General features: G+C 38.1%; 1 protein-coding gene across 1 annotated transcript; it reads left to right on the forward strand.

Annotated features, from left to right (window-relative positions):
* Positions 1 to 849: 849 nt before the first annotated feature.
* Positions 850 to 1,337, forward strand: LOC103266633 (ubiquitin-conjugating enzyme E2 N-like). The gene has a single exon (XM_008064268.1). It carries the CDS (start codon positions 879 to 881, stop codon positions 1,335 to 1,337), a length of 459 nt encoding a protein of 152 aa, XP_008062459.1. The 5' UTR covers positions 850 to 878.
* The last annotated feature ends 10,485 nt before the right edge of the window (positions 1,338 to 11,822 follow it).

The following is an 11,822-nucleotide window of genomic DNA, read 5'->3' on the forward strand; positions in this document are numbered from 1 at the left end:
AGATTTCTCAAATAACTAAAAGTATATCTACCATTTGATCCAGCAATCCCACTACTTGGTATCTACCCAAAGGAAAAGAGGCCATTACACCAAAAAATAAAAATAAAGTCACTTGCACTTACATGTTTATTTCAGAGCAATATTCATTCCATGAAATACTATTCAGCCATAAAAAATAATGAAATAGTATTTTTTGCAGCAACTTGGATAGAATTGAAGGCCATTATCCTAAATGAAGTAGTGAAGGAATGGAAAACCAATACTGCATGTACTCAAGTATAAGTGGTAGCTAAACTGAGGATCTGCAAAAGCATAGAGAATGATACAATGGACACTGGAGACTTGAAGGGAGAGAATGGGAAGGTGTGAAGGGATGAAAATCATCTCTTGGGTACAATGTGCACAGGTGGAGGTGGTGGGTGCACTTAAAGACCAGACTTTTTCACCACTATACAATGCACACATGTAATCAAAAACCATTTGTATCCTCCTAAAGCTATTGTAATTAAATAAAGTTTTGTGTAAGCAAAATAAAATAAAAGACATAGACTGGTTTAATGGATTTTTTAAACATCAAAAGCCAGTTATATGCTGCTTACAAGGAAATTACTTCCCCTGTAGACACACATAGACTAGAAGTAAAGGGATGAAAAGAGATATTCCACCCAAATAGAAACCAAAAGTGTGCAGGAGAAGCTATACTTATACCCGACAAAGTTGACTTTACGTAAAAAAACATAAAAAAAGACACAAAGGTCATTACACAGTAATAAAGGAATCAATTCAACAAGAGAATAAAACAAATGTAAACAAATATAATACAATGTAATGTAAATATAGGGAGACGCGAGCTAAGGCCGAAGTTAGGACCTGACAAGATGGCCGGGCTGCCCCGCAGGGTCATCAAGGAGACCCAGCGTTTGCTGGCAGAACCGGTTCCTGGCATTAAAGCAGAACCAGGCAAGAGCAACGTCCGTTATTTTCATGTGGTCACTGCTGGCCCCCAGGATTCCCCCTTCGAGGGAGGGACTTTTAAACGTGAACTATTCCTCCCAGAAAGATACCCAATGGCAGCCCTTAAAGTATGTTTCGTGACCAAAATCTGTCATCCTAATGTAGACAAGTTGGGGAAAATAGGTTTCGATATTTTGAAAGATAAGTGGTCCCCAGCACTGCAGATCTGCACAGTCCTACTCTCGATTCAGGTTTTGTTACGTGTTCCCAACCCAGATGACCCGTTAGCAAAGGACATAGCAGAGCAATGGAAGACCAAGGAAGCCCAAGCCATAGAAACAGCAAGAGCATGGACTAGGCTCTATGCCATGAATAATACTTAAATCCATCTGATCATCAATGTCACTTCTTTTCTGCCATGACTTCTTCCTTTTTTTGTTTGCATTTAATGGACACAGTCTTAGAAACATTCAGAATAAAAGCCCAGACATCTTTAGTCCTTTGGTGATTAAATGCACATTAGCAAATCTCTGTCTTGTCCTGATTCACTGTCGTAAGCATGCGCACAGGCTAGCAGTATCATCTGGATTGTCACGAAGTGTGTAAAAGCAGCAGCCTCTGTATTTGTTCATTGCCCCATCATGGTTTAAGTATGAAGCACTGTGAATGAAGGTAGTTGTCAGGGTTAGCTGCAGGGGGGTGGGTGTTTTTCTTTATTATATTTCTTTGAGGAGGGAGGTAGTTGTATTTTAATTTTACGGGCTCCTTTCCCCCTTTTTGTGGTGATCTAATTGCATTGGTTGAAAGCAGCTAACCAGTTATTTAGAATATGCTCCCTAGCCAAGTCTAACTTAATTTAGACGCTGTAGATGGACAAACTTCACTGTTTGAACCAAAATGAGAACGTTAAACAAACATCATAGCCCTCACTAATGACATTGTGACTTTGCTGTCAAGTGTAGATTCCCTCCTTCAAAAAGAGCTTGTGACCATTTTGTATGACTTGTCTGGAGACTTATGTAAATCTTATGTTTTAGTAAAATACTTTTTTGGTTTTCTACTTTGCCTTGTACAGTTTATTTTACTGTGTTTATTTCATTTTCCCAATGTGACAATCATATTTGAACATTAAAACTCTGGTGGAACATTCTGTTTTGGTCTTTACCATCTTACAAATTAAATGAAAGAGTTTGATTTTGCCAGTTTCTTTTCACTGATGCAAATTTGTGTTACGATATTATTGAATGGAGTGTTTGTAAGCTGGTCCTGTGTATGCATAAGGTATCAATATCTGGCTTTTTAAAAATTTCATGGCTATTTGAATCAAACATATGTTGTCTGGTTGGGTAGATGGCCACTGGCCTCTGGCTGCAGTGTGTGAAAATCACTGTCCAAGACAGTCAGTCGTAGCAAAGAAAGTGGTTGTGACCAACGTGTAGGACTTTCACATGTTGGGCCGCATTGTTGCCTCAAACTTGGATTTTGACCTTTTTCTCAGTTCTTGTCTGGTGTGTTGACCCTCACCTGGGGTATGCTGAGGCATTAGTGAGTTTCCTCACCACCTGATGAGCAGATCTCCAGTAGTGTCGCAGAAAGGCTTCCTCAGGAGACCCTCCCGCCCGGGTGCCCTTGCCTGCTTTCACCCCATTAGACATGGCAATGGGAGCTCCTGTTAGTCCTGAATTTGGTATTCAGGATTGTTTTCTTCTCTCACAGTTCCTCCCCTCACAAAACCACTCCCTACCGCCTCTATCTCCAGTTCCTGACCCTTGTTATTTAAAGTCATAAATGTAACTGGTCCTATGTAAATGTTGACCTTCAGTGGAACCTCCTCTCTTGCAGTTTAAGGTAATGGATATTGTAACCCATCTGAATTTTCCTCACTCTTATTCTCATAATTCTGGAGTTTCTTCAGAAATTGGTGTATTTTATTGTGCTCCTATGTAAGATGAAGAATTCTTTATTAAAATTACGTTTTCAACATAAAATATATATATATATAATATAATATAATATAAATGCATCCAACGGCCAGAACATCCAGATATAAAACAAATATTATTAGAGATACAAAAAAAGAGATATAAATCTCATATAATAATAGTTGAGGTTTCACCACCACACTTATAGCATTGGACAGATCATCTAGACAGAAAATCAACAAAGAAATATAGGATACAAACTGCACTATAGAACAAATGGACCTAACAGACATTTACAGAACATTTCATCCATCAGTTACAGAATGCATTCTTCTTATCAGCCTGTGAAACAGTCTTCAAGAGTAACCATATGTCAGATCACAAAACAAGTCTCAACTAGTTTTTAAAATTATAAACTCTCTAAAATACTTCTCAGACCACAATTGACACTATTGAATAAAACTAGAAATCAATAACAAGAGTTTTGAAACTATGTAAATACACGGAAATTAAATGACATGCTCCTGAATGATAAATGGGTCACCGAAGAAATTAAGAAGGAATTTTTAAAAATTATTGATACAAATAAAACTAGAAATACAACATACCAAAACTTGTGATGTACAGCAAAAGTAGTATTAAGAGGAGAGTTAAGAGAAATAAATACCTACATCAAAAAAGTAGAAAAAGTTTAAACAAACAACCCAATAATGCACCTCAAGAAATAGAAATGCAATAGCAAACCAAACCCAAAATTAATAGAAGAAATAATAAAGACCAGAACAGAAATAAGCAAAAGAGACACTAAAAAATTTTAAAAGATCATCGACAAAGTGAAAAGTTGTTTTTTTAAGAGATGAGCAAAATTGCCAAACTATTAGCTAGAGTAAGAAGACTCAGAAAAATAAAATATGAAACAAAAATTCTACAACTGATTGCAAAAAAAAATAGAAAGTATCATTACTTTCTACTGGTAATAAGCATCTCTCATCATAGAAAACCTCATGATGAGGTGACTTTACTGCTGAATTCTACCAAATTTTTAAAGAACTAACACCAATTTGTCTCAAACTATTCCAAAAAAAACTGAAGAGGAGGCAATACTTTCTAATTTATTCTAGAAGGCCAGCATTAACCTGATACTAAAACTAGACAGGAGCACACACAAAAAAATGAAACTATAAGCTAGTATCCCTGATGAACAAAGATGCAAAAATCCTCAGCAAAATACTAACCAACAAATCCAGCAACACATCACAAAGATATTACACCATGATTATGTGGGATTTACCCTAGAGATACAAGGATGGCTCATACACAAGTCAAAAATTGTGATATATCATATCAACAGAAGGAAGAACAAAAAACCATATGATCCTCTCAATAGATAAAGAAAAAGCATTTGCTAAATTTCAACATTCTGTCATGATGAAAACTCTCAATATACTAGGCATAGAAGGAATATACCATTACACAGTAAAAGCAATATATGATAAACCCACAGCTAACATCATACTGAATGGGGAAAGTCTAAAAGCCTTTCCTCTAAGAACTGAAACAAGACAAGGAGGATCACATTCACCATTCTTATTCAAAATAGTGGTAGAACTCCTAGCTAGAGTAATTAAGCAAGAGAAAGATATAAAGTTCACCTAAGAAAAAAGGGTTGACAGTAGCTGGAAACTGCAGGGGTGAGGGTGGGAAGGCGGATTGACAGTAGTGGAAATCTGCCTGGGGAAGTGGAGACACACCTCATCAACAAGGGTACCTACACAATGAATATTTGAATACCTAACCCTGAATTGGACCCCACAATTTCAAAATAAAAAATTTTAAAAGTTAAAAAAATAGAAAAGAATAAGTAAAGTTATCCCTCTTTGCTGATGACATAATTTTATATAGAGAGAAAATTAAAGACTTCACCAAAAAAACTCTTAGAACTGATAAATCAATTCAGTAAAGTTGGAAGATCCATTTATTTTTATTTATTTATTTATTTATTTGAGTTGGAGTCTCACTCCTGCTCAGGCTGGAGTGCAGTGGCACAGTCATAAGTATTGCAGTTTTGATCTGCTGGGTTCAGGCGATCCCTCCACCTCAGCCTTCCAAGTAGCTGGTACTACAGGCATGGTGCCACCAAAACCGGCTAATTTTTTTATTTATTGTAGAGATGAGGTCTCACCAAGTTGCACAGGCAGGTTTCAAATCCCTGGGCTCAGGCAATCCTCTCACCTCAGCCTCCCAAAGTGCTGGGACTGCAGGCATGAGTCACCATGCTCGGCTGTAAGATACAAAATTTACATACAAAAAAATCACTATTTTTGTTATTTTGCTTTTTGATTTCTATATATCAATAATGAACTAGCTGAAAAATAAATCAATAAAGTAATCCCATTGACAACAGCTACAAAAGGTAAAATACTTAGAAATAAATTTAACCAAAGAGGTGAAAGATCTCTACAATGAAAACTACAACATACTGACGAAAGAAACGACGCGGGAACAAACAAATTGAAAGACATTCCATGTTCACAGATCGGAAGAATTAATATTGTTAAAATGACTGTATTACTCAAAGCAATAAACATATTCAATGCAATCCCTTTTAAGACACCAATGACACCCTTCACATAAAAAGAAAAACCCTAAAATTTATATAGAATTACAAAATTTTATGGAAACAGAATAACCAAAGCAATCTTAAGCATAAAGAATAAAGTTGGAGGCATCACACTACCTGACTTCAAAATATATTACAAAGCTATAGTAACCAAAATAACAGAGTACTGGTACAAAAACAGACCAATAAAAATAGACCAATTAAACAGAACAAAGAACCTAGAAATAAATGCATGCATTTACAGCCAACACATTTTTCAACCAAGAACATACATTGGATACTTTTTTCAATAAATGATTCTGGAAAAACTGGATATCTCCATGCAGAAGAATGAAACTAGATCTTTAGTACTCATCACATACAAAAATAAACTCGAAAACTATAAAACTACTAGAAAAAAACAAATAATTTATAGGTTAAACTTTAAAAGCACAGGCAACAAAAATAAAAAATAGGTAAAAGGGACTGTGTCAAACTAAAAATCTTCTTCACAGCAAAGGAAACAATCAACAGTGAAGAGACAACCTAAAAGTGGGAGAAAATCTTTGCAAACTATCCATCCAAGAAACTAATATCAAGAATATACAAGAAATTTTTCAAAGCTCAACAGCAAAAAAAACCCCAAAAAACAAGGAAAAAACCCCAAATAATCTGATTTTTAAATTACCAAAGGATTTGAAAAGACATCTCTCTAAAGGAGACATACAAATGGCCAACAGTTATATTTAAACATGTTCAACATTATTAATTACCAGGAAAATGCAATCCAAAACCACAGTGAGATATCATTTTACCTCAGTTAGAATGGCTATTCTCAAAAAGAAAAGAAATAACAAATGTTGGTAAAGTTGTAGAGGAAAAGGGACTTTTTATACACTGTTATAAATGTTTGAGGTGAGGAATATGCTATTTACCCTGGGAATGAAAATTAGTACAGCCATTATGAAAACAGTTATGGAAGTTTCTCAAAAAATTAAAAATAGTACTATCAGACAATCCAGCAATTCCACTCCTGGGTATTTACCCAAAGGAAAGGAAGTCAGTATACAGAAGAGATATCTGCACCCCCATATTTATTGAAGCACTATTCACAGTAGCCAAGATATGGATCTACCTCAATGTTCATCAACAGATGATTGGATAAAGTCGATGTGAGATTTATATACAACAAATACATATATAAGTACAATTCAGTCGTAAAAATAAATATAATCCTGTCATTCATGCAACATGGGTAAGCCTGGAGAACATAATGTTCAGTGAAATAAGTCAGGTACAGAATGATAAACTCTGCATGCTCTCACTCATATGTGGGAGTGAAAAAAAAGCTGTACTCATAGAAATAGAAAGTGTAATTCAGTTATTAGAGGCTGAGGAGAACAGGAAGGAGGGGAGGATAGGAAGAGGTTGGTTAACACATACAAAATTACAGCTAGATAGAAGAATAAGTTCCTGTGTTCTATGTCACCATAGGTTGAATATAGTTAACAATAATTTATTATATATTTTTAAAAACTAGAAGAGAGGATTTTGAACGTTTCCAACACAAAGAAATGACAAATGTTTGAGGTGAGGGATATGCTAATTACCCGGATTTGACATGACACATTGTATACACTCTGCATCCCAGAAGTATCTACAATTATGTGTCAACTAAAAGTAGAAGGGAAAAGAAGGATCTCTACTAGAGGAAAATTAAATGAATTATTGGGCAAAAAAAAATTATAAATTCTGAAAGAAAAAATAAATCTAGAATTCTATATCCAGAAAAATAAATCCAAAAAGATATTTTCAGGTCAACAACATCTAAACTAACTCATGGCCAGCAGACTCAAGACTATAAGAAATGCTAGGGGGATTCTTCAGGCTAAAAAGAGATGATACCAAATTTTCTTACTGTCGAAAATGTGGATCTACAGTAAGATACAGATAGCATCAAAAGCAGAAAAAAATGTAGGTGATAGAAAACAATTTTAAAAGTAGTTTTTAAAAGAAAATATGGAGGCCTAAATTTTACCTGTACAATGACCACTTGTATGCCTAATCCTGAAATGTACCTCACATCTTTAAAAAAAAAAAAAAACTCTAAAAAAAAAAAAAAGAAAGAAAATAACCTGTTGATAGCAAAAATGACTAAAGTATTATGGGGCCTGTTATATGTAGAAGCAAAACATGAAAGAACAATCGTGCCAGAAGAAACTTCTCCACAGGCATCTTGCATTTGTGAAGCTGCTCTGAGCAGCAGCCCTGACGTCCAATAATATCTGCACAGTGAACAGCTTTGGAAGACGGCAACAGTGTCTCCCTAGGAGGTTGGCTACCTTTGGAACAGACCAGGTTCCCTAAGCTTGGAGTTTCTCTCCTGCAATGCAACCTACAGCGTGTGCAAGAGTCACCTGGTCCTTTTCAGGGCACCCTGTAGGAAGCGGAGCCTTACATCTTCTGCCATCGTCCACGCACCTATGGCAAGCTCACTTGTTGGTGTGCTAGTAGTGCAGAATCTCAGACCCTTCACAGTTCTTGACTCACAGAAAGAGAGTCGTTGAACCACAAGCGGTGGCTGCTGCTTGAGCCGTTTGGACTCTTTTTTTTTTTAAGTTGGAGTCTTACTCTGTCACCCAGACTGGAGTGCAGTGGCACACTCACGCCAACCCAGCAATCCTTCCGCCTCAACCTTCCAAGTAGCCAGAACTACAGGCACACACTATCTCACCCAGCTAATTTTTGATTTATTGTAGAGACAAGGTCTTGCCAAGTTACCCGGGCCGGTCTCAAACCTGTGGGCTCAGGCAATCCACTCATCTCGGCATCCCAAAGGCTAGGATTACAGGCTGAGCCACGGAGCCTGGACCATTTGTACTCTTGTATCAAAAGGTCAGCAGGTGAGAGAGGAGAATGGCAGAGGCTACCTACCCTGATGACCTGGAGGAAGCAACGCTGCTGTTGCACAGTGAAAATTCAGTTTTGCACGCAGGGATGCATTTGGGTGCCCCAGGGGCCCTCTTGCCAATGTTGACAGCACATGAACAAGTGCAGCAGTCACAGCCTGTGAAGGGCATGGTGAGCAGGGACTCAGAACCCTCAGAAAGGAAGGCTGCATACCATCAGTCAGCACTAAGGCCCAGAGGTGCAGATGAGGGTGAGAAAATCTAGGATAGAGAGTGGGGGTGGGGGCAAATAAAGACGAGTGCCAGTCACAACCCTGGGAATGCCGGCATTGCCAGGGCTGTCGTTTGTACACTTGCTTTCCTCACTTGGGTTTCTAAGAGAGGCCTCCAGAATCCCAGAGGATTTGTTCCTAAGTCATATGTAAGGAAAGAGATCCAAGCCCCTCAATTGCCGGGCTGTCATGAAGGCTGTGATGTATTGGACAAATCTTCTTCTGGGATCAAAGAACTTCTGTACTATGACCACTTGTCTACCTAATCCTGAATCGTACCCCACATCTTAAAATACAATTAAATAAAATAAAAAAGAAATGTTACAAAAATAAAGTAGATATAGTTCTTCAAATAGAAAAAAAAGAAGTTGAGAGTGCTGCCAGATGACAAGTCTATTGCCAGCCCTCTTCTGAAAATCCCTCAGCTGAAGAGAACCTGCACCAGTCAACGACATGGAACACAAACGTATGCCCCTCACTCTAACTCAGAGCAACTCTCAAGCCGCATCCTGGCTTCAGCTTCCCATGTTATCGTCAGAACTTTGCTGAGTCTGAACCACAGTCCAGCAGTCCCCTCTGCCCAGTCCCACCGCTTCCTCCTTTCCACAGGTGTTGTCCCCAGCCTGTCTTCTTAATAAACTGCCTTCTCTCAGAGTCAGCTTCTGGAGGGCCCAACCTGCACACCAGATCAACGAGACAATTCAACAACCCAGAAGCCGGACCTCATATGTATATAGGTTCCTGATTTATGACAAAGATGGCATAGCAGAACAGATTTTCCATTAAGTTGTACAGGGTTAATTTATTATCCATATGGAAAAAGTGACATTGAACCCTACATCATGCAAGAACAAAAATCATTTCCAGGTGATTTTAAAACCTCAGTGAAAAAAGTAAAATGATAAAGATTTTAGAAGAATCATTATGATGCTTGGATATATAAGGACTTCTAAGCAACTCACAAAAGAGAAATATTTGGTATTTAAAATTAGAAATGTATACACACTAAAAGATACATATAAGAATACAGAGACAAGCCATAGATAAGATATTGGCAACATATAATCAACAACAGTCTAGAAGCCAGATTATATAAAGAACATATCTACAAATGAATGAGTATGAGGAAGACAAGGTGATTTTTAAATGGCAAATTTGGCCAATAAATACTTAAAAGGTGAACAACTTCATTAGCTGATAAAGAAATACAATTTAAACCCCACTGAAATAAAATTAATTAGATGGACAGCATTTTTTAAGCTGATGATATTCAGTGTTGGTACAGACATACAGCATCAGGAAGCTGCATCCTCTAATGACAACAGCATAGATTGATACAGCCATTCTAGAAGACACAATGATAATATTCAACATTTGAAGACAATATACTCTATAAGCAATTCCACTCTCGAGTGTGTAACCTAGAACAGGGTGAGTCAAGTTCAGTACCATCAACACGATGGCCATGCTAATCCCAGTTGTGGGTGGCTGTCCAGTGCATTGCAGGATGTTCAGCAGTGCCACAATTTCTACCCACTAGATGCTAGTAATGCTGGTCAATTATTACCATCAAAAAAGTCTCCAAATATTGACAAATGTCTCCCGGGAGGCAAAATCTCTAGTTGAGAACCAGGCTCCTAGTAGCATCATTTCTAATTGCCAAAATCACAAAACAATGAAAATACTAATCAAAAATGAAGTGGATTGTTATAGTGTAGAACAAGCAAACTATAGACTACTATATAGCAATTAAAAATTTTTTGAAAGTTAAATTTATTAATAACCTAGGCATTATATTATACCAATGCATATATGCCAACATTATATTGAGTGGAAAAAGTGGTTTTTACACAAAATAATGTATGATTATGATTCCATATATGCTATATATATTTAAGAAAAAATAAACAAAAAACTGTATGTTTTAGAAATCTTTATGTGGGTGGGAACGACAGTAATAGAAAGCAAGGAAATGACTATATAAAGGTCAAATCTTCTTCCTATGGGGGTGAGAGGGAATGGACTTTCAGGTTTCAAAATGCTCCACTCCTGATTTGGCTAGTAGTTTGCTGAGTATTATTTTATAACTATTTTTGAATGATGTATATAAATGTAGAATCCCTTTCTGTATGTATATTGGAAATTTTATAAGAAATGTTGACATGGAAACTATCTCGACCCCTTCCTCCAAATAGCAGCTCCATATATTTCCTCTTGGTTATAGCCCTTCATTGCAAAACTCCCTCAACAACAGTTGAAATTCACTGCCTCTGATTCCTTCTTTTCATTCTCTTTTGAACCCACTCTGATCTGTCTGCACCATCACTCCCGGAACATGTGGCTATCAGATTGCCTCTCAGCTGCATTTGATACTGTTGGCCATTTCCTCCCTCCTGAAGCTCTCCACCTGGCCACCCACACCTCCTCCCCCAATGTATTCCCCCAATGTATTCCCATCTTGCCGGCTACTCATCCTTTCTTTACCCTGCTTGTCACCCTCATCTTTGAGAGCCTGTGTTTGTATGTGTGTGTGTAAGAATTTTTTGGTAATATTTATACACAGTGTGACAATGAAATGTGCATATATCCAATGAAATGTGTATGTATCCAATACAAGAAGACATGTGTATACATATACGCCCTGTAGGCCCTATCCATCGCTCCAGAGAGTTCCCAAGTCCAAGGCCTTTTGCAGTCAGAATCCAGGGCTCAGTCTTGGGACTCGCCTCTTTTCTTGTCTACACTGACTCCTTTGGTGCTATCTTGGCTCTTGGCTTTGGTACTCTCTATGTGCTTAAGAGTTCCACACTCGAAGTCTGCATCCTAGGCCTTTCCTCGGCATCTCCTTCTGGGTGTGTCCTCTGAGAAGCCTACCTGCCGATGTGCATCTCAGATGACTATACACTTGGTTCCTCGGCTCCCCCACAGCTGCTCTCCCACAGTTCTCTCCAAGTCGGCTCCCGACAACTCCACGCTTCGGGCCTGTTGAGCCTTGAGTCCTGTCTAACAGCCTCCCTGTTCTCTCACCCCCGTCGGACTGCCGGGCCCAGCCCTGATGGCACCTCGCACCTCTGGGGCTGCCAGCCAGGTGCCGCCTCTAATGCCTCTCGCCTGGGCTGCTGCCTCCCTGCTTCCACCTTATTTCTTCCCAGCATACCCAGAGGGA

This window comes from Carlito syrichta, unplaced genomic scaffold (assembly GCF_000164805.1).
Source record: "Carlito syrichta isolate Samal-C Ts95f unplaced genomic scaffold, Tarsius_syrichta-2.0.1 Scaffold307254, whole genome shotgun sequence".
In the NCBI taxonomy this organism is placed as follows: Eukaryota; Metazoa; Chordata; class Mammalia; order Primates; family Tarsiidae; genus Carlito; species Carlito syrichta.